The 23,204-nt window shown below is 35.3% G+C and overlaps 1 protein-coding gene across 2 annotated transcripts in view; it reads left to right on the plus strand.

The window, feature by feature from the left end:
• Positions 1–23,204, plus strand: part of LOC110743170 (triadin-like) — a 137,336-nt gene that overhangs the window by 97,349 nt on the left and 16,783 nt on the right. Inside the window, exons 5-6 of one of the 2 annotated variants that reach the window (XM_021937916.2) lie at positions 10,675–10,734; positions 11,907–12,931. In XM_021937916.2, coding sequence (XP_021793608.1) covers positions 10,675–10,734; positions 11,907–11,926 — 80 coding nt within the window. In that variant the 3' untranslated portion in view covers positions 11,927–12,931. Of the gene's footprint in view, positions 1–10,674; positions 10,735–11,906; positions 12,932–23,204 lie in introns of those variants that run through there. The other variant, XM_021937917.2, reaches the window with a different exon arrangement.

The following is a 23,204-nucleotide window of genomic DNA, read 5'->3' on the forward strand; positions in this document are numbered from 1 at the left end:
GTTCTCAACTCTGTGTGTCAGATTCAAGTGATGTCTTAATCAGAACTATTTTGCCCATGAGAGACCAAAATCCAATTCACACTTGCTTAATGAAAAAAAAACAAAAAAAACACAAAAAACTTTTTTGGCCGGGCGCGGTGGCTCACGCCTGTAACCCCACTTTGGGAGGCCGAGGCGGGCAGATCACAAGGTCAGGAGATTGAAACCATCCTGGCTAACAAGGTGAAACCCCGTCTCTACTAAAAATACAAAAAATTAGCCGGGCATGGTGGCGGGCGCCTGTAGTCCCAGCTACTGGGAGCCTGAGGCAGGAGAATGGCATGAAGCCGGGAGGCGGAGCTTGCCGTGAGCCGAGATCGTACCACTGCACTCCAGCCTGGGGGACAGAGCGAGAGTTGGCTTCCGAAATGACTTGATACGGTTTTTTTTTTTTTTTTTTAATCACGTTATTAATAAATCCTCTTTCTTCACTTCTGGAACCTGCTTTCCTTCCCCTGTTTCATTTGTTTCAGTCTCAGGCAGGGTTTTCTCTCCTAGTGTCTCCTATGGGGATCAGAAAGTTGAGGTCAAAATTATTTTACCTTAGCAACTCAGTAGAAGAGCCTGTTCTCTTCCCCAATGTCTCTACAAAAGCATTTGGTTCACTCCCATTAATCTGGATTCAGTAGCATATCCTTGTTGGAGCCAATCAGTTGGACAGAGAGATGAAATACGTACTTTGTCAAGGCCTATGAAATGGGCACCCGTCCTTGGAACCGAAGGGTGGGCTAGCATGGGGGAAAAAGTGGTTCCTAAAATTAAGAGGAATGTTATCAGGAATAATGGATTCTAGCAGGAAAGCCACAAATGTCTACATCATCTAATTTTTGTTTCTAATTCAGAATTCCAGGTTACTTCCCATCTCCGATTTACTAAATAAGAATCTCTAGGGCTCAAGCCTTAAATAGTTGAATTTTTAAAATCTCCACAATGTTATTCTAACTCATAATCAGGGTGAGAGCCATTGCAACCCAAAAGAGTAATTCTAAAAATATGGAATTTTATGCATCCTGAGGCCAGTGAGGGAAACAGTCGAGGATAAGTGAATAACTGCACAATATTTTTACACACAGTGACTAGTGTATGTATATATAAAGCTACTGTTCAAAATCCCAAAACATGAATGATAGGATGCAAACTAAGTTAATATATATATCACTGTCGCATTGACCTGAGCCACTGGAATAACTATTGATAGTTGATGCTCATCATCTGAACATATCAAAATTTTAAACATGACTGAGATAAGCTTGAATGAATGCAACAAGGAGGTAATGGTATTTTTTCCCTTTGTGCTGTTAACTGGCTATGGTCAAGTCACTTCAGTGGCTCTCAGTTCTCACACCTGTAAAACAAATCTGCCGGATTTACTGATGTCCAGGTATTTTCTAGCTATGATGTTTGACAATTCTATGATTAAATTGTGATGCCATACATTGATAATTTTTTCAAGAGTTTCATCTGGACTAGAGCTTTGAAATTCAAAGCATGACCCATGGACCAGCAATGTTAGCATCATATGGAACCTATTTAGAATTGCAGTATCTAAGCTCTATCTAGACATAATGAATCAAAATCTGCCTTTTAAGAACCCCAATGACTCATATGCACATTAATATTTGAGAAACATTGATCAAGACAGTAGTTTCACTTTGGACTGTGGTTCTGAAATTACCTGGGAGTTTATTTAAATTGTAGATCTCTAAAAATTTCCTTGCCATGAGAGACAAGTTAATAACATCTGAGTTGTAGCTCAGGAATATGTTTTAAAATCTCCCCAGATAATTCTGATGTACAGACACATCGGTCTTACCTAGCACTTATCATCAAATATGAAACATGCTAACACAGCCAAAATCTTACTCAGATCTCCAAATCTGCAAACTTCACCATTGGTTATCTATAAAATGTATTATTTGCAATAATTTCTACCTGTCTGGTTTATGTACACATGGAAAATGATATATCATTTATAGATGGAGAAAATAAAATTCAAAGAGAAAAATGAATTAAAACAAATTTAATGGCAAAAGTGAGATTAGGTAGATATCATCTTAGTATATTTATTTTTGAAAATTTTTAAGGGTCATTAGTATACAGTGTTGAATCTATTATTTTTTCTTGATAAAGTTCAGCTTATCTTACCAAGTAATCAAACACGATAAAATAAAGATCCAAAATAATTTACATTTATGGGCTTCAACATCTGTGAAAGAAACTGTTCTTAATATCTTCCTATCACTGTATCTGGAGTGGTTGCCCATTTAGTCATACACACATTAGGTGCTTCAAGGGGGAAAGAATATTCCTTTTTATAGTCTTCATCAATGGTGAGTAGTACACTTTTCCCAGAAATATTTGTTTACCAATCAAACATAAAAAGTATTAGAAAATCAAAGAATATATAGATACGTACAGATAATCTGGAATATTTATTTAAAATATTGATAATTCAGCAAAATAGCTGTGTTTGGCATTATTCAATTAGTCACTAAATAGATAATAAGATTTTCTTGTTCATCTCTTACAATTAATCTTTTGTGCCCTAATAACAATTGGCAGATTCTTACAAATAAAGATTCTATGTTTAAGTGAATAAATAATTTGATTTTTTAATATTAAAATGGGAAATAATGTAAGAAGGCATTTTATTTTATCATTGCTTGTGAGGTTTCTAGAGCAAACATAATACCATAATACGATGCATTCTTTGAAATACACAACCCTTTTAATAATTTAATAAACAAAACTGTCATCTTAAAAGAATCAGGATGATTGCCTTGGTGACAGAGATTATCCTTTTAACTTCTCAAATCCGTCATTTGAAAATCTTCAATTGATAACATTTTGAATTTATTAACAGTTTGCCATATTAATAGAGAAAAAATTGCATGCTTTAAACTGGTCATGTAAGGTCTTAGGCAAAATTACAAACTATCTATCTACTCAACAGCAAACTCTGGTATGATTGTAAGTAGATCAAAACTATCATAAGCAAAATACATGTAATATAATAAAATAAATTAGAAATATGTCACTACAAAATCAACTCATTCATAGGAATCACTGACACAATCTATTTTCACCAATTTTGATTCCATTGGTTGTTGCTACTACCGGCCTTCTCATTTTGGACACCTGTGGCCTCTCTTCTCAGTTACATGTGGAAGTTGAGCTCAGAGACTCTGGGGAAAATGCATTGGCCTGATGATTAGTAACATTGGCACTGTGGCAGACACAGACCTTATGTAAACATTTCGAAAAAATTAAACAGTCTAATGAGGAAGAAGAAAAACCAATGAAGTGAATCTTCACTTGGAATTTGTTGAAGTTTTAGAGATTATACTCTTTGAGTAATTGTATGTTCCTATGGGACATTCAGCACATGTCATGGGAACAAGAAAGGTCTCCATTATACTTGAAAACTCTTTACTTGGACTACCAAGAGGATCATTAAATCTATCCTTGTCCTCTCAAATGTCCAGCATAAATATACTTAGTAAAGGGCTAAATTTTGTAATTTCTGCATATAGAATACCATAAATATAGAGACAAGTGTTATAAGGCAAAATAAAATGTAGATTATCACTGAAAAACCCTAATCAGTAATAAGGAATGCTAGAGAAATGTAATAATATTAAACCTGCAGAACAAAGGAAGAGAAATTTTGTGTCCCTTCCTTTAAGCTCAGTTAAGTAGTATTTTCCATTTTTAAATCTTGCTCCCGATTTTTTTCTGTTGAAATAGTTATATTTTATTAACGTTTTCTTATAGGCATAATATATTCACTTACAGTTTATCTAGTTTTTGTATGAGCATCTATAAGTAAATTTTGAAATAAAGCAATGTTAAAAACATGCTTAATGTCCTTAATTTAACTATAATTTAGCTTTTTAGTGCTCTAGAAAAAACAGTATGAAAAACATTTCTGAAATATAAAAAACTTTGAATTGTTGCAATTGTTTTTCTGTTTTCTCTTTTATTTTTGTATTTATTTTGAGACAGGGTCTTACTCTGTTGCCCAGGCTGAAATGCAGTGTCACCATCATGGCTCACTGCAGCCTCAACCTCCTGGGCTCAAGGGATCCTCCTATCTCAGCCTCCCAAGCAGCCAGACTACAGGTGTGTACCACCACACCCAGCTCATTTTTATTTTATTTATTTATTGTAGAGATGGGGTTTCACCCTGTTGCCCAGGTTGGTCTTCAATTCCTGGATTCAAGCAATCTGGCCACCTCAGCTTTCCAAAGTGCTGGGATTACAGGTGTGAGATACTGCACCTGGCCAATTATTGCAGTTTATAAATACCTTTGGCATATCTTATTTCCATAAGTAGTAAAATCTTGAAACTTTCCCATGTATTTCAAATAGAAATTTAAAATATTTAGAAATGAAATATTTTTTTCAAATTTTCAACTGTAATCATTTTAGTAGTTAAATGGTATTTTGAAAGTTATATCATAAAAACAAGTAAAATATGATCCATCACCACCTTCTAAAATATGCAAGAATTGATAACTCGTAATCATGGTTGAATATTTTTTCAAGTAGTATGCATTTCTCAAGTGTCTAGTATATTCTAGTCATCATGTTAGGCATTGAAAATTTAATGTGGAACAAAATAGACATAATTCTTGCCCTCATCAAATTTAGTTATTTAGTGAGAAAGAGAGACAAGTAATAATAATAGCTGGCATTCACATGATGCTTACTTGACACAAATGATGCTCTAAATGTTTTACATTTTAACTTACTTTAATCCCCATATAATCCTATCTGGTAGATACTACTGTTAATCTTATTTTATGGATGAGGAAATGAAGTTTACACAGCTAGTAAGTATGGAAATCAGATTTGAATAGAGTAGATTGACTCCAGTGTTAATTATCTTCAACATTAAGCTGTATTTTAATGGATGTCAGAGATGCAAATATTTTTGTATAGATCTTTTAATAGTTTTATCTATGTCTACATTTTCCTTTCAAAATGCATATTTTAATTATGTTGGTATATTATAGATTTAAAACATCTTTCAGGCCGGGCGCGGTGGCTCAAGCCTGTAATCCCAGCACTTTGGGAGGCCGAGACGGGCGGATCACGAGGTCAGGAGATCGAGACCATCCTGGCTAACACAGTGAAACCCCGTCTCTACTAAAAATACAAAAAAACTTAGCCGGGCGAGGTGGCAGGCGCCTGTAGTCCCAGCTACTCGGGAGGCTGAGGCAGGAGAATGGCGTGAACCCGGGAGGCGGAGCTTGCAGTGAGCTGAGATCCGGCCACTGCACTCCAGCCTGGGTGACAGAGCGAGACTCCGTCTCAAAAAAAAAAAACAAAAAAAAACAAAAAAAAAACATCTTTCAGATGATGATTATTAAAATAATTAAAATAATTCTTTACAGATCATTGGAATCCTGAAATAAAGAATAGTCTAAAAATAAGACTAGTTTTTATTTATTCTCAACAGCATAATAAATTATTATAACTCCTCCTCTGTTTGGCATTGTACTTTGGAAAAACAGTCTATGTGAGGAAGATATATTTCATTGCTATCGCCATTGAATGATAAACCATGAAAGTCAGAGTTTAAATTCTCTGAGTTCCTTAATGAAATAAAGTTATAAATGCATTTAAGCCTAGTATGATAATGTTTTCTTTGAATTTCAAAAGCTTTTAGTCTTGAAGTGAGAGATGAATAGTGATAAGAATCTAAGAGGAGATACTACCTTTTCCTCCACTTATCTTCACTCATACCTCCCTACCAGCTGCCAGAGAAGTGTTAGGGCAAAGTCAGGAGTAGTCAAAGAAGTAGAAATACACTTCCTGCATTCTTTGAAATTAATTTGCCCTTCTCTTAAATCCTTCAGTGCCACTGAAACCGTTACTGACACCGGCAACTTTGGTGGAGTACTACTAATTCTTTCTTATTAGGCAAAGCTGCCAGTGACTCAGTAGAACAAAGGGATTTCCCTTGGTCGCCTCCTAACACATTAAGATAATTGTAACTTCTTTTCCCACGTCTTTTTCCCTTCTCCCCTTCTCAAAATTCAAATAGAAACTCATATCTTTAAGAATTTATGGACAGACTCACAGGTGGATTAAGATACTTTGACCTTTGTGCTTTCTAAGATACAAAACATTTTTCAAGATTTGCCAGTTACAAATGTGGCTTATGATTCCAACTAGCATCTGGTGCTGAGACTTAACACCTTTTCAGAGACATTGGACATCCACCTAATTGCAAAGGACACATATGTGGAGGTGAATAATGACTGCCTTGCCTTTCTTCTAAGTCTCTTGTATCCAGGTTTGGTTCAGGTTTAAGTGAACTGGTCCTCAAAAAGTGTCATGATGTTTAAGTAAAGTTTTATGCTATTATCCATTATTTCATGTTATATTAAGTGGAGACATTCACCTATCTTTGCAAATTATTAAATAACCAGAAGCTAGTAATAACATAATATAGAAAACTTAATTTTATTTGAAGATTGTGAGACAATAAATTACCACCTTTAATGACTTGAATCTTTTAAATTTGATTTTCCAATTTATACAAATATAGCCTTAGCTGGAAAGAACAATTGAAGGTAACAAATTAGGCATTGCCTCCTTGTGAGAAAAATTCCAAAGTCTTTCCAAAGTCTACGTTAGTAACATGTTACTGAATTGGACAGGAGTTTGAATGGTCATCATTTCCTGGCTAAAGTGTAAGATGACAGAACTGGCACACCATGTGGAGGCTTTACTGGATTCTTCTGACATCAGATATCCACAGTCAGTGACACCAGTGATGGAATCCAGTCCCCAAAGAAAATGCGAAGTTGCAATAAAATATGCAGAGAAACATTTAATTTCCCCTTAAGTCTGAATCATCAGAAATAATTTTTTGTCTTCCTGAGCAAAGAAATGTAGGTGGATGTATGTCTTTACTAGTTCAGCTGTGTTTATTTATGCTTGCCTCTGTAGAAATATTAATATTTCAGCTAAAAAATAGTCAATAATGTACCTGTAAAACAAAAATCTGCCTATGTAAGTTTGTATACTTTGTTGTGAGCTGTAGAGACTTTACTGTGTGTGTATCTCTTTAAGAATGGGTGACCTCTGTTTACAAGAAAACTGCCTGCATCTGCCCAGAGCAGTGAGGTTGCCTTAGTTTGTTCTAAGGCTGAAGTGCAGAATAAGGAAAATAAAGAATGAGGCTTTACCTGTGAGATTGATCTAAGTTGCAGAACTAGGTAGCATCTACTGTACTTACCACAGAGTAAAAAATAACTGTTCTGAAATAAATTACCATTTTTTCAGTCTAATTTTCCTCTATTCATTTTTATTTTTACTTAAGTAAAGCTTATAATGAAGTGTATCCAACATGCAAGTATTTGCTTTTCACTTTAGAGTTACCTCCCTTTCATGTATTTGGAAAAGGGAGATAATATATTTGCCCCGGCCTTTCCCTTCACCTGAGTGGTGGTCTTGACCCTAGTCTTTTTGAGATTTGTCTTTTGTTGTTGTTGTTGTTCAGGATGGTCCCTAGCTCATTTCAATTACTGCTACTACCTAGCACTCATTCCCTTTGTCAGGATATGACTGAGTACACAAGAGCTAAGAGGAGCAAGGTAGCTCCTGCTAGTACTTCTTTCACCTGTTTTCTGATGTGCAAATTTACACCTACCATGCAGGAAACCCTACTATGATCAACAAGGACTGGCTTTCTAGTCCCCCAAACCACCACCACTCTGGTCCAGTCTTTTCTCCAAAATCTAAGTTAGACTGGGAGATTCGACAGGATTTTTCAGGCAAGGTGGCCTTCAGTACCGGATTCTGTGTAAGAGTCTAACTCACGTCTTATTCTCCCATGTGAGCTCCAGAATCCCTTCTTTATTCTTTTGAATGGTCAACTGATGTCTACGGAAGACACACGTATATACACACACATATGCACACACCCCTACCTCTACAAAAAATATTATTCTAAATGACAATTTTAAGGCCTCCCCATTACGTGGTGACTGTAGCATTCCATGCATTTTTTCAATTTTCAAAATTTCATGCCATCTCTATATTCCAGTTAATACCTACTAGGAGTAAGGTATGATCTCCTAAACGCAAACTCCCTTAGTATATCCAAAGATCATTATAAATCTTTGATATTTTGCTTGCTTTATGGACCTGAATTAAACAAAGCACCAGTCTTCTTCATAGCATCTGATGGTTTGGAGAGGAGGGAGCAAGCAAAACAGTATTGACAGGAGAGAATATCAAGTTGGTTTTTGCAGTTCATTTGAAATCAATTTGTCTCTGTGGATGACCTAAAGTTATTTATAAAGGTCCTTTGCTCCCCCTGGGATTAGACCTGCATTAGACCTGTCTAGTAGTAATATAATAGGAGCCACATATGTAATTTAAAATTTTCTAGTAGTCACATTTGAAATAGTAAAAAGAAAAATATAAAATTAACTTTAATAATATATCTTATTTAATTCAATGTATCAGTCAGGGATTAAATAGAGAAGTAGAACCAATAGAATATCTTGGAGACACTTTTATACTTTTAAAAATTATTACAAGGAATTGGCTTACACAAATGTTGGTAACAGGCTACGCATTTTTTAACCCATATGACAGGAAGTCAGGAAGGGAGGATCACAGGCAAGTTGAGCCTAGAAGCTGTCAACCAAAGTTGTCATTCAGAGGCAGAATTTCTCCTTTTGCCCTGGTCAGTCTCAGGCCTGTTTTTAAGGCTTTCCAAAGAAATCAGAGAAGCCCATCCAAATTATACAAAATCTGCAAAATCATCTTACTTAAAGTCAACTAATTAGTGATTTTAATTGCATCTGCAATATACCTGCAAGCAACTCTAGGTTAGTGTTAAATAAAATAAGTTGGGATAATAGCCTAGCCAAATGGAGTGATCAATAAAACCATCACACCCAATATGACCAAAATATCATTTCAAAATGTAGTTCACATAGAAATTATTAATGAGATATTTTACTTATATTTTATTCTAAGTCTTCATAATCTAGTGTATATTTTACACTTATAGCACATCTCAATTTGGATTAACCATATATCATGTCCTTAATATGCACACATGTCTAATGGTTACTGCATTGGATAGTATAGGTCTGGACAGTGATAGTGATTACTCTGGTTATAATGTAAGTTTAGAGCAGTGGTTCTCAACTAGGGTTCATTTTGCCCTATAGGAGACATTTGGCAAAGTCTCTGGACATGTTTCATGGTCAAGACTGGGAGGTGGATATGGGGGCTACTGGCATCTAAAAGGTAGAGGCTAGGAATGCTGCTGAATATCCTAAAATGCACAAAATAGCCCCTCCCCCAAATAATGCTTCACCCAATTCAAAAAGTCAATAGTATTAAGGTAAGAAACCCTGCTGCAGAGTAAAGTTTGGAGACTAGAGAAGAAATAAACAAAATAGTGAGAGAGGCAGGAAGATGGACATTTCCTATATCGTTTGGAGATATTTCCTTGCATTTTGGAGAATTGTTTTCAGAGATAAGAATGAGTGCCTTACCTGTTCATATCTCCATCACCATATTCAAAGTCAGAGTTGAGATAAGAGTTGATTAGTGACCCTGTAAATAGTAAGATGACTGATTAATGAGGAAAATTAGGAAGAAAATCTTCACAATGGTGGTTACCTCCTTAACAGGTGAATGAAAGCTAGTGACTATCTTTTCTGAAGATATTTAGGGTGTTTCTATGGTTGATCTTAATTTAGTAGAGTTTTGGAAAAATTACAAAAATGCAAATGCAAATTTACAAATGGAGAATTTAAAATATGTACAGTAATTAACACCATCTCAGACCATCTGTGGAATAAAGTTGTGATAAATAAATAAGTAAACCTCATTAGCATTTTTCTAAGAAAAAACATGATATTTAAAATTAAGTCACTTTTCAAAGGTAGTAATCATATTTGTAAACTCTAATCTCAAATTTACTTCTATCCAAATTAACTGCAAATTCAGAATTAACTCCATTTTCTTAGCCTTGGCAATGTATGTATACTGAAGCTAGCAGAAAATTGAATGTATTTACTAAAACCTGATGTTTAAAAAAAACGTACAACTAACTTATTCTATGAAATGTGTCATATCTGCTTGCAGTAATTATTGGTTAAATGTAATGCCAAATGCTGATTATAAACATAGCTCAGAGTCAATACTTCTGAGATGTATTTCCTATTAGATAGTTGTTACAGTTCATTTCACAAATTCTTAATTTAATATGTAAAAACTAAATCTTCCTAAATCTAAATGACATTCTTATTAAGGAGTCTTAATTTGTATTGAGAGTAATTGAAATAAAACATAATTATAGTTTGTGACCAATTTTAGCACTGAAAATGGTGACAACATAGCTCTGTCTATTAAATGTTTAAGCTTTTCCAAATGACTCTAATTTTGAGATAACTCCATTTTTTCCCTTATTTCTATAAATAAGTGATTTGTTTAGCAATATGTTACAAAGACTCTTTTAGACTCCAATAAACTTGTTAGTGACTGTATAATAATTTAAACTTTGTGGTAGGTTTATAAAGTTTAGGTCATAGCTATGGCTTAGATTTTATACATTTTCAGACTTTTAAAATTATAAATTCTATTTTTTCTTAGAAATCCACAAAGATAAGACTGAAAAACAAGAGAAACCTGAAAGGAAAATACAAACTAAAGGTAAATGTTTAATTTTATGGTTATTCTTCATTTAAAGATATATTTTTGTGTATTCATATGGGAGAAAGAAAAATTTTCATGTTTAGTGTTTTTTGTAACATTTTTGAAATTAAATAAGTACATTTACTCCTCAGTTAATTTCAGTTATAAATGTATAAATAACATAAACAATACTTTATAATTGGAATCAAAGTAACTTCAAAATATGTAACAATTTTTTAATTATTTACAATTACTAAGAGAGTAGCTCAAATATATATTGACTTACTGAGGAAATATATTTTTTTCTTTAAGAAGTTACTGTAACAAGTCAGAGTTTATTTTTATCTTAACCTGAATTCCTTCTGTCATGCAATATCTTTACAATCTTTGGTGCAGAAATGCAGAGTCATTATATGACCTCATGGCAGAGGTCATATAATGCACAGCTTCAAGAGGTAGATGGACAGTGACAACATGATGGTGAATATCACTTTCAACTGAACTAAATCCGGTTACAGCAATCTTGCAGCAGAAGCATATTAAGAAAGGCCAGCATTGTCTTGCTCATCTTATAAGCATAACTTTTCTGTGGGTGACAGAGATCGTCATAAAACTTTAAAGAAGCTAATAGGAAGCAAGACGTTCGAAAATATATTCTCTAAGCATTCCCAGGTTTTCCCAATGGTCAGTTTCACATGATTTTGAATGAGCCAGGGCAAAAATAAAGATTTCATAATAACTATATTTGTGTAATACAGACAGAAAATAAGATAATTTGTTTCTGAGATAAAAATGGAATTTTAACCAGTGTTTGCTGTGTCATAAACCAGCTAATGCAAAATTATCTGTAGTAAATGCTACAGTTGCAGATAGTAAATTTTCAAATAACAAAAGTACCAATTAAATTATACTAGCATGTGAGTTTATATTAATACAATGCCATGTTGTTGCTGTTGTTTTTAAAATATACTTCATGTACTTCCTTTTTGTGAAGGGCTCAAATCATTCTACAGATATTATGTCTTTAATCCTAATGTTTGAATTCATTCTAGATTGGTCAGCCAATTCTTCAACAATCAGAACTTTGAAGCTCACTCAGTTGAAACCTATTTATATTTGTACTTAGGCAGCTAATGTCTTCTTACTGTTCTCTTTCTTTTTTTTTTGGTTCTTAATTCCTTTGGTCATAGAAGTTGGACACAGCTCTTGAGTATGGATTGACTAAGCGAACCATGACTGAACTGGCTCTGTGTTTCTATCTGCTGAAGGTTAAACAGAAACTCAACTGGTTCCACATCATTTGGGTCCCTGCTGTTTTTTTCTTGCAGACTGTGCTATTAATTTAATAACAGTGCTGCTGGAGTGGAGGTAGTAATGCAGATGGCACCATTTGCATTTTGGACCTGGCTATATTAGAATTCTGATGTCAAAGACTTTGAGCAGTGGGCTGTAGAGTAGGTTTATTAAACTAGCAAGTCTTCCATAATTAAAACAGTGAATTTGGCTGAAGTTTAAAATAAATTTCTCAAAGACTGAGCTGGAGATTATTAATCTGAATATATTTCTTGAGTAGACCAAATATGTTTTGTAAAAGTAACTATTTCTCAAGAAAGGGAAAGTAGAGCCTTAGTTGTTCCACGTTGAGCTGGAAATCAGAGATAGCTTATTTTTTCCACAGTTTTTCTGTGTGAATATGAACAAAAGATTTCACTTTATTGCTTAGTTTCCTATCTGTAAATGAGGTAAACTAATGCTTGCTTTTTATTCTCAAATAGTTCAGTGAAAATAAATGTTTTGTTTTGCAACTGCTCTTGTATATAGATAAATACTGTTTTCTGTATGCCATATTCCATGTCAGTTATGGTTGTATGTGATAGATAGTTAGGAATTTAAATTATTATCACAGCATTTTCAACCCTTAGAAGAAAAGATATGGTATTTGAAAGGTAGTAGTAGTCTGTGATGATTATAAAAGAGTCAATAAATACTTGAGTGTAAAGATTCATTATGTTCAAAGTGGTGTGTTTGTGGGGAGACAAAAGATTTTTGTTATGGTGGAAGCTAGATCACATTCTATTTCTCTATATATTTTTTTCTCCTTTAAGGGACAATATGATATTCTAAAAGTTTTTAGTAGCATGGAACTCATTGGGAGAGCCTTGGAATTTACACCTATATAATTTACCCATCAAGTGGGATACAAAAAAAAAAAAAACAAAAAACACAAAAAACAACCCCCACACAGAGTATGTAATCCCACAGATATATATTCCTAAAACAATTCTATATTAATATGCTAACTAATTGATTTTATAGTGTCAAAAAATGAGTTTCAATTCTGATTCCTTTTCTATAAAAATTAGTTACTTTTATAGGCATCCACATTAAGAAATTTTAATTTATCATATCAAGCTAACTTATTTCTACTTTGTCCCTCTGTTTATTTTGTTTGATATTTTCCTCAGGGAAGAATGCAGCAGTGTATGGAGCTAAAGAATATGCCTTTTAAATGATAACCAGGCAATGAGTACTTATTATGGTTTTAGGGCATAAGTTTTGACATGTTAGTTAAGGTTTACCTTGAACTAAATTAACCTTGGATTTTTTCCTCATAAAAGAGGTAGAAATTTATTTTATTTTATAAATATAATCAGAATACTGTATGTATGTGTGACCTTGTATTGAATGTATATAGTAATATAGCGGAACATTGCATTTGCTTAGAAGAATTTTTTGGGTTACCAAATATCATTAACTAAATTGTGACTCATATAAATGGTCCTGGGGAACAGGCAGAATGAGTTAACAGCAATGGAATAGTTGTGAGTACCAAGCAGAGCGCTCTAGTACAAGTTACCTACAAGAACGCACAAGATTCCACATTAGGGTGATGGTTTCAAATTAAAGTTTTTGTAGGTCAAAATGATCTTGCAGAATACAATCATATTTAAAGCTATATCCAACAATGGATACCCATGGTTAGATGTAGGTCCACATGTTAAATGATAAGAAATGTTAACCAGTCTTCTCTAGCTGTCAACAGTCTGAGGATCCTTTGTAATCATAAATAACTCTGCCCACAGGTGTTTTAAATAAGAAGATAGATACAGACTAATTGCAGAGAATTAGAGAGACTGTTATTTGTCATACATAAAAGGTTCCAGTCATGATTATTAAAGAACATTTCCTTTACCCATGGTAAATACTCAGATATTCTAATAAATAAATAAACTAAGAGCACAGGGTATGATTTTCATAAAGGGTGATATTACCATAACTTTTCTTACTTTTAGAAGGTCTTTAATTAAATTATCTGGGTTAGAATCCAAATTTGATAACTTCTGGCTATCTGTCTTCGGGCAAGATAATTAATCTTTATTTGCCTTTATTTCCTCATCTGTAAAATGGGTATAATAGGGTTGTCATAAGGATTAAATAATTATGAAATGTATATATGAAATTCTTGAAAGAATTATTGACTAATTTTAAACAGTAGCTATCAGCTAATTAATGAATCATCTTAACCACCTCTAATTGGATAAGTGAGGTCTCTTGTAGGTTTGTTATCTGAATTCCTTTTTTTCTCTATCTTTAGTATCATTTGATATCTGTCTGATCATAGGCTGAACAAATATAAGATATGTCATCCCAAGTTCCTGTAACACAACACTAAACTACTTTTACTGCCCTGTCAGTTCTATATTTGTGGTTCCCTTCTTAAAAAATTAATATTGTATGAGTGTTTATCTACTATGGACCAAATACTGTATATAATTTTTTATGTCTAGTATTTCACTTAATCTTCATAGAACAATCTAGCATCGTAGATATAATTCCATTTAAACTAAGAATACGTAGGTTTAGCTGGACTCAATCATTATGTCAAGTTTAGTAATTTGTAGAGCGACATTTTTGCCTGTTATCTCTAACATAAGAACATGTGGTTTTTCCACTACATCCTATATCCAATTTTCTTTTTTCTTTTTGTTCTTTGGTGCCTGCTGAGACTGTAGCACCAGAATTTGTTCATAGCCATAGGATCTAGAATTTGTCTCTGAAACCCTGTGGTTAGGACCTCGCTTCCTGCTGGTTGACCTCACTGATCTGCTTGCATTTGCACATATCTACCAGTTCCTAGATACCATCTCTGTTCCCTTTCCATCAGTCTGTGTGCCATGTAGCCTGGTGTGGGCTTACCTAATTCTAATAGCTTACCTGTAGAGCAGACACCATATAAAAGATGTATAGACTGTATGCACCTTTAAATCTCCTTTCCACTATTTTCAGTCTTAACACAACTGAGAAATGAGATGTGGCAGTACTTATCTCGGTAGACAGGTCAGATGGCTTGTCATAGGTGTACTAGTTTTCTATGGCTGTTGTAACAAATTACCACAAACTGGGCCCACCTGAATAACCCAAGATAATCTCACCATCTCAAGATCCTTGACTTAATCATGTTGCAAAATCATGTTGCAAATATATATATATATATATATATATATATATATATATGTATGGACACACACACACACACATATATCTATTATATATATATTATATATTTGTGTGTGTGTATATATGTATAAAACATTCACAGATTCCAGAAAGTAGGATGTAGCCATGTTTTAGAGGGCTATAATTTAGCCTATTACACTGTTTTTTCAATAAATAAACTTCAAATCACTAGATCTAATTACTTAAACAGCATCCTGGAGTCAAAGGATTAATTAAAGGCACCATTTAGAAAGGAATCTTGACAAGCATGCATGCCAGTCAGAGTTTAGAGGGACTGATAATTAAATACAAAAATACAAGTTTTAAAAAAACGTTTTAGATTCAAGCGATACATGCACATGTTTGTTACTTGGGTATGTTGCATAATGATGGGAATTGAGCTTTTCTAGTACAACCATCACCCAAATATTCAGCATAATACTCAATAGGTAATTTTTCAAGCCTCAGTCCCCATTCTAATCTCCCCCATTTTGGGATCCCTAGTGTCTGTTATTTCCATCTTTATTTCCATGTGTACCCATTGTAAGTGAGAACATGCAATATTTGATTTGATTTTCTATTTCTGAGTTAGTTCACTTAGGATAATGGCCTCCCACTCTATCCATGTTGCTCCAGAGGACATAATTCCATTCCTTTTTTAATGACTGCATAGTATTTCAGTATTCCATGGTATATATATATCATATTTTCTTTACCCAATCATCCACTGATGGATGCTTAGGTTGGTTCCATGACTTTGCTACTGTGAATAGTGCTGTGATCAACATGTGAGTACAGGTGTCTGTTTTATATAACAATTTTTTTTTCCTTTGAGCAGATACCTCATAGTGGCATTGCTGGGTCAAATGGTAGTTTTATATTTAGTTCTTTGAGATAGCCCCATACTGTTTTCCATAGAAGTTGAACAAATTTACATTGCAACTAACAATGTATAAGTGTTCCCTATTTTATGCATCCATGACATCGTTTTTTTGACTTTTTAATAGTAATAATTCTGAATGTGTAAGATGATATCTCACTGTGGCTGTGAGTTGCATTTCTCTGATGATTACTGATGTTGAGCAATTTTTATGTTTGTGAATAGAAAAAAGTATTTAAAGACAGAAATCACAAAATGGCAAATATTACCAAGTTTACAGTCATGGTAGAAAAATAGCATTATCACAAAGACTTTTGCATATCTTCAGATATCAACATAGCAAAAGTAAAACGTAAAGTTACTATGCTTATGGATCACAGGTTTATGAAAATTTCTGAAATTTCAAAATTTCATTATTTGGGAGATCAGAACAAGTCAGAATAACTACTATTTTTGCTTTTTCCTTAGGCAGCAAGATGAGTTCTTCTGTTTTTTTGGTGGTTTTAAAATTTTGTTTTGTTTTTGTTTTGCTTTTCTTACTATATGTGAAGAGCTTAGTCACATTGACAATAGGATACAGTTTATGTATGACCAATGTAGTGTCATCATTCCCTTAAGATATTATAAATTCCTCATTAAAAATGCATCTTTAATGTGCACATATCTTAAACAAAATCTTAAGAATGTCTTGAATATCCTGAGTTTTTTCTTAATTGGATAATCCCTTAGTATTTCATTTAAGCCATCAACTAATTTAGGAGCCCATGTGGTTCATTAATTTTGATATTTGAAAAGTCTGAAGGTATAGAATATAAAAAGTCTCTGAGCCTTCTTATAAAATTCCCACCTGACTTTACACAGGTAACTAAAAGACTTCTTTCATCTAATATATTCAAGCCCATATTAACATCTGTTGCAGAAAATGTCTTCACCTGTCTGTATTCTTTGTCCTAATAACTGACATCACTGTCCACCCAAATTATTCAGGCTAAATATCTAGGAGCTGTTGTTGCCAGGGGTGGTACTCAACCCCGACTGCAGTTTAGATCACCAGGATAGCTTTTAAAAATATATATCCATGTGCAGACTCCATCCTGGGGCCATTAATGTTTGGGAAGTAATGCCGGGGTTTGAACATAGCTGCCCTAATGATTCAAATGAGTAGCCAGAGTTAGAATCACTGTCTGCTGAACTCATGACTTAGAGTTCAAGTATATCCCACGGTGGTTTCTTTTGACGAGCCAGTGTTTTAGATAACGAGCAACTGGATGCCTTTAAGTAGAACCTGCACCCTCTGTTTACCACAGTCTCCACCACTCCCTCTTTCACCATTGGGGTACATGTTAATTTACCTGCCTCATCTATGAAGGCATTTGAATTTTAGTTCCTGCCATAGACTTCTTGTTCTCTTTCAACGCCAAAGCTTGTCCCTGTCATAGACCTCTTGGTATCTCAACACTAGAGCTCAATATATTTGGCTCCTCTTTACTATAGTTTAGTCTACTTTCTCTCTTCTCAAACTGCTATCTTCTCCACAATCATCTCTCAATTAAATTGTGACAGTGACTTCTTAACTAATTTCCCAGCATTAACCCCTCAGGTCCATGCTAATCCAGTCACTTATGGGCTTAAATCCATTTGTTGGTGCCCCAGTGCTAAGAGATAAAAGTGACATTTTCTAACCTGGCTTATAAAACCTTCCTCATACGATCACTGCTACCCCTACAATTTTCCAGCTTCATAGTTTATCACGTCTTCCCTGTTCTGCTACCTCCTTACCAAGCTTTCCCACAGATACAACCTCCTCCTCCCCGCTACCCTTAGCACTACAGACCCCACTGATGCCCCCTGTACTGCAGGCAGGCTGAGCTGTTGAGTAGTCCCTAGGCAGGCATTGTCACTGTCTCATAACTGTGCGCTTTTGTATGTTCTCTTCTCTCCAGCCGTCAGGCCCTTCCTGTGCAGTCCCTCTGCAAAAGCCTGCTTATTTCTTTGATTCTCATATGGAATATCAGTTCCTGTAAGAAGTCCTCACTGCTGTTCTTCACTGGGGACATTTAAGCACTTTGTCCATGCTGTTACACCCCAGCTTTTGCTCTTCCAAGTACTTTGACAACATATTTTAATTGTGGGTGTATGTCGATCTAAGTAACTGAGGGAGGGAACTATGTTTGTCTTCATGTATGTTCTAGGTCAGCTTTGCCGCGCCCTTTTATGATTCTGTTTCCTTATGCATGAACAAAGGGATACGGGCTCATAGTCTCTCAGGTTTTCCCCAGCTCTGAATGTGTGTGCTTATATCAAATTAAAAATCACTCTAACATCTAACAGAGTACTCAACACACTCAATAAATATTGAAATAATGATTTAATTTGTGAATGAAGTATTCTTCTATTTTGCTAATCTCTGCTGGATTACTACAGAAAACTTTGCATTTGACATTCCAACAGACAACTTTCCACTTAGCTTTAATTAAGCCATTGTAATTTAAGTTGAATTTATGTGGTTAATGGTAACAAACAATTTCATAGTAAAACAAAAACTTTCTGTAATATATAATCTAAAAACACCCACACTGAAACAACAAAAATTATAATAATACAGATAAATATGGATGATTTGGAAAATGAAAAAAAAAAAAAAAGAAAAGAAAAAAGGAACCACACCCCCACAATCCAATTATCTGGAGAAAAACAGTAATGTATTTCTAATTTTCCTCTAGCTTTCCCCACCCCATGTAGTTGTTTATTGTATATTGCCTTATTTTTTGCAATCGTGAGTTTTATTAGTGATATTAGATAAGATTTGGGCTTCTATTTAACTAATAAACATGTCAATTTACTTGTAGAACAGAACAAATCAGAAAAGACAGGAACCCGGTGGTAAACATATAACTAAATATGTGAACTTTTTCCGAGAAGGCTCCTAGACCATAGGACGGCCTGGTAGGCAGGCAGAACGGTGGGTTTCTGCTACATCCACCTGTATTGTCAGGTGGTTGGGTGAACAAGTGACCTCAAAAAAGGAAAAGTTTACTTAACAGAAATGTATACTGGACAGACAGTGTTTGGTTAGCTTCAGAGTGGGCTAGACAGTGGGAATAGGGTGTATTCTGACAGGCAGATAGTGTGAATGGAAAAAGTGGCCACAGTCACTAGGTGAGAATACACATTCACTTATTCACAGTACCTACTTTGTACCAAACACCATACTGGACACTACAAATTCCATGATGAATGAGATCCAGTTAATGATAAATTTGAAAAAGTAAATACACAACTATACCACTGTGTAGTAAGCACTTCACAGAGACGTCCTGGAGGAGAGACGTAGTTTGGGGTTTGGCAACCTCCATTGTTTTTTTTTTTTTTTTTTTTTTTGAGACAGAGTCTCGCTTAGTCGCCCAGGCTGGAGTGCAGTGGCGCGATCTCGGCTCACTGCAAGCTCCGCCTCCCGGGTTCACGCCATTCTCCTGCCTCAGCCTCCCGAGTAGCTGGGACTACAGGCGCCCGCCGCCTCGCCCGGCTAGTTTTTTGTATTTTTAGTAGAGACGGGGTTTCACCGTGTTAGCCAGGATGGTCTCGATCTCCTGACCTCGTGATCCACCCGCCTCAGCCTCCCAAAGTGCTGGGATTACAGGCGTGAGCCACCGCGCCTGGCCACCTCCATTGTTGAGTAAGTCTGACTGCAGTTTTCTGGAAGGACCTCAGAGGAGTTAGTGGTTTGTGGTTCAGGTGTGCACTCTGAAACTTAACAGGGAAGACACAAAAGCTAAGCTGAGGTCAGTCGTCAAGGAACCAGGTGGGAACTTGGTTCAATGGCTGCAACAGAAGTCTAATTATTACTATTATTACCAGCATTAGACTTAATACTACCTTATTGAGACTAGAAGTCCAAAGTCAAGGTTTCCACAGGATGAGTTTTTTCTGAGGACTGTGACGGAGAATCTGTTCTATGCCTCTCTCCTGGCCTCTGGAGGATTGTGGGCAAGCTTTCGGGCCTTATAGATGAAGTTCTCCAATTCCTGCCTTCATCTTCAAATGATGCTCTCCCTGTGTCTCTGTCTTTTCACAGGATATGCATTCCCTCTGTGCATATCCTTCTCTGTGCCCAAATTTCCCTTTTTATAACGACATCAGTCCTATTGGATTAGGGACTAGCCTCATGACTTAAACTTGGATTGTCTCTGTAAAAACCTTATTTCCAAATAAAGTCACATTCTTAGGTTCTGGGGGTAATGACTTCAACATAGATTTTTGGGGATACACAATTCAACCCATAGCAATATGACATGCACAAAAAAAAAAAATCAAAAGGAGTTTTTAAAAAGGGTGATTCAGAATAATAACACTGATTTGTCTAGAACTCCTTCAGTTTTTGGGAAACAAATTGCAAGATTGGAATCATAGGCTGACAAGGGATTTAGCTGATGGTGAGGCTGAAAAGTCAAAATGTAATCAAATACATTAAAATGTGTTTAAATATCCTGAACCCTCTTACAAAAATGCTCTTAAAGCCCACAAATTCATTTAGTCATCCTCTACTATATAAACTTTTACTTTTGTCTTCTCTTAGCTGCACTTAATTAACTCCTTAGAGTACAAAATATATTTTCTTTCCCTGTCTGGCAATCATGAAAAATAAACCTGGACAAGAAAGCCAGAAGAGTGTGCACAAAGCTACGCATCACAGTGTCCATAGTGAATGTTCACTTATGAGAAAGCGATTGCAGTTCTTACTATGGCTATGTAGCCCCAGGAGAAGGGGAAATTGTCCATACAATTAAATTGAATTTGAAAATAAAACTAATATTTTAGAATTATAAAATATCTTTTGTGATTCAATGCATAAGTATCAGATTAGTTTTACAACTTTGGGTAATTTGCCAAATCTTCACTTTAATAGGTAAATGAAAGTACTTTTATTATGAAAAAGAAGTATGTACACTATTGGAAGGTAGATCACAGACAATGTGCTTGGAGAATTCTATCAGCACAATTTGGCTCATGAGAACAAGTTTACAGTCTGCACAGAACCTGGGACGGACATAACAGTGTAGTTTTGAAGGAAGAGTACTGTTTTAGCAATTAGATAACTACATTCTTTTCCTGGTCTGTCATGGACTGTTATGAGCATGTTTTCTTATCCGTGGACAAAGAAGTTCAGGGTAGTTACCTCTTATATTCCTATCAGCTCCAAAATTACATGCTTGTATTAAAGTTAAAATAATAAATTCTTCCTTTAGGAAAAATGGATAATGTAATATTTAAGAAGATTTTTAACTCAATATTGCATTTCTATGGAGTTTATGATTATCTCTTAAAAAGCATCGAGATCATCTTGCCTTACCACGGAACTGAACTTCTACAAATTAGCTACCCAAAATAAAAAAGAAACATACACACAAAGACATACACACTAACCAAAAGATCTGGCCTTATCATTTAATGGTGGCTAAAACGGAATTTTTTTAAGGGTTTAAGATGAATTTGTATCATGCTCTTTCATAAAACATTACAAATTAGAATATAAATACATATGAATTTTATGAAGCTGTTTGCAATGTTCACCCACTGCAATGTTCACCCACTTAAAGTCTGTAGACTATTTTAGCACTAATACCTACTAAAAAAGCACAAGAAATGTGAAAATGAGAGGATCCTCAAAGTATTTTTTTGTTGTTGTTAATAATGAAAAGGTGTAATGCTTACCTGCTTATCCCTCTGATTTTTTTTTTTTTTTTTTTTTGCGGTTGGGTATTTAAGATTAGTCCTATACAATAGTCTAAAGTTAAGTATGTTCTAGAGTTTGGTTAAATTTATTTGTTAGCCATCAATTGAAGAATGTAGTAGCCTATACTAATCAGTACTTTAAAAATATTGGCATTACAATTTTTGATTTTCAAGCTAAGAACAGGAAGATTAAGTAAAGAACTCTGACAACCTGGCTCTCATTATCTCTCATTATTTGACCCCAAGAGACTGTTTTTCCCTGTGGGGAAAAAAAAAAAAAAAAACAGGGTCAGGCAGATTATGAGCTCTGATATACCTGAGAAAAAGACATAGTCTGCCTGGCAACTACCAGGGTCAAAAGCAAAAGCACAGAGCACAGCTTGGGGAGGGCTGGAAAAGGGCCAGATGGGAGGGTGAGAGATGTGCTTGGGTCCAGTTGAGCTGAATGTTCTGGTCAGAGAAAGGTCAGAGTCTGGGCAAGGGTAGGAACAGCAGGACCGTGCCAACTCAGATGCCAGACATCAGCGCCATTCCAACTGGTGGATTCCATTTGTTTTTAATTATCAGCATACCAAAGGGACTTTTGTTTCTTGTAAATAAGGATGACAAACAAATTAAACTCTAGCAGGTGCAAGAGGCTTATTCCGTCCTGAGCTAAAAACTGTGCTGGCGGGCGCGGTGGCTCAAGCCTGTAATCCCAGCACTTTGGGAGGCCGAGGCGGGTGGATCACAAGGTCAGGAGATCGAGACTATCCTGGCTAACATGGTGAAACCCCGTCTCTACTAAAAATACAAAAAACTAGCCGGGCCCGGTAGCGGGCGCCTTTAGTCCCAGCTACTTGGGAGGCTGAGCCGGGAGAATGGCGTGAACCCGGGGGGCGGAGCTTGCAGTGAGCCGAGATCGCGCCACTGCACTCTAGCCTGGGAGACACAGTGAGACTCCGTCTCAAAAAAAAAAAAAAATAAATAAATAAAAAATAAATAAATAAATAAATAAATAAATAAATAAATAAATAAATAAACTGTGCTGGCTAAGCTATAACTTGCCAAACAGGGCTGGTGACAAGGAAGTACTCTGCTTCCATATGAAATCTCCTGGTTGTGGGCTCTAAGCAAAGAGACGCTCAAACAAATGCAGCTGTTGTATCAGGTGATTTTTATTTTAGAGTGATTACCAGGGCAGTTGCTGATTGTTGCATTGCTGTGTTGAAAGTCGTTTCACAACTTGGTATTTGAGCACAGTCTTGCCAAAGTTTGTAGTTTCTGTCCAAGAAGCTTCGGTGGCCGTCTGCCATTATGAAAAGCTCCCTAGGGCCCAAGGGTCCAGCTGCTTCACTACGAAGTGTTGTGATGCCATTTCTGAAGGGGATAATAAAAT

Source organism: Papio anubis, chromosome 6 (genome assembly GCF_008728515.1).
Source record: "Papio anubis isolate 15944 chromosome 6, Panubis1.0, whole genome shotgun sequence".
Taxonomy (NCBI): domain Eukaryota; kingdom Metazoa; phylum Chordata; class Mammalia; order Primates; family Cercopithecidae; genus Papio; species Papio anubis.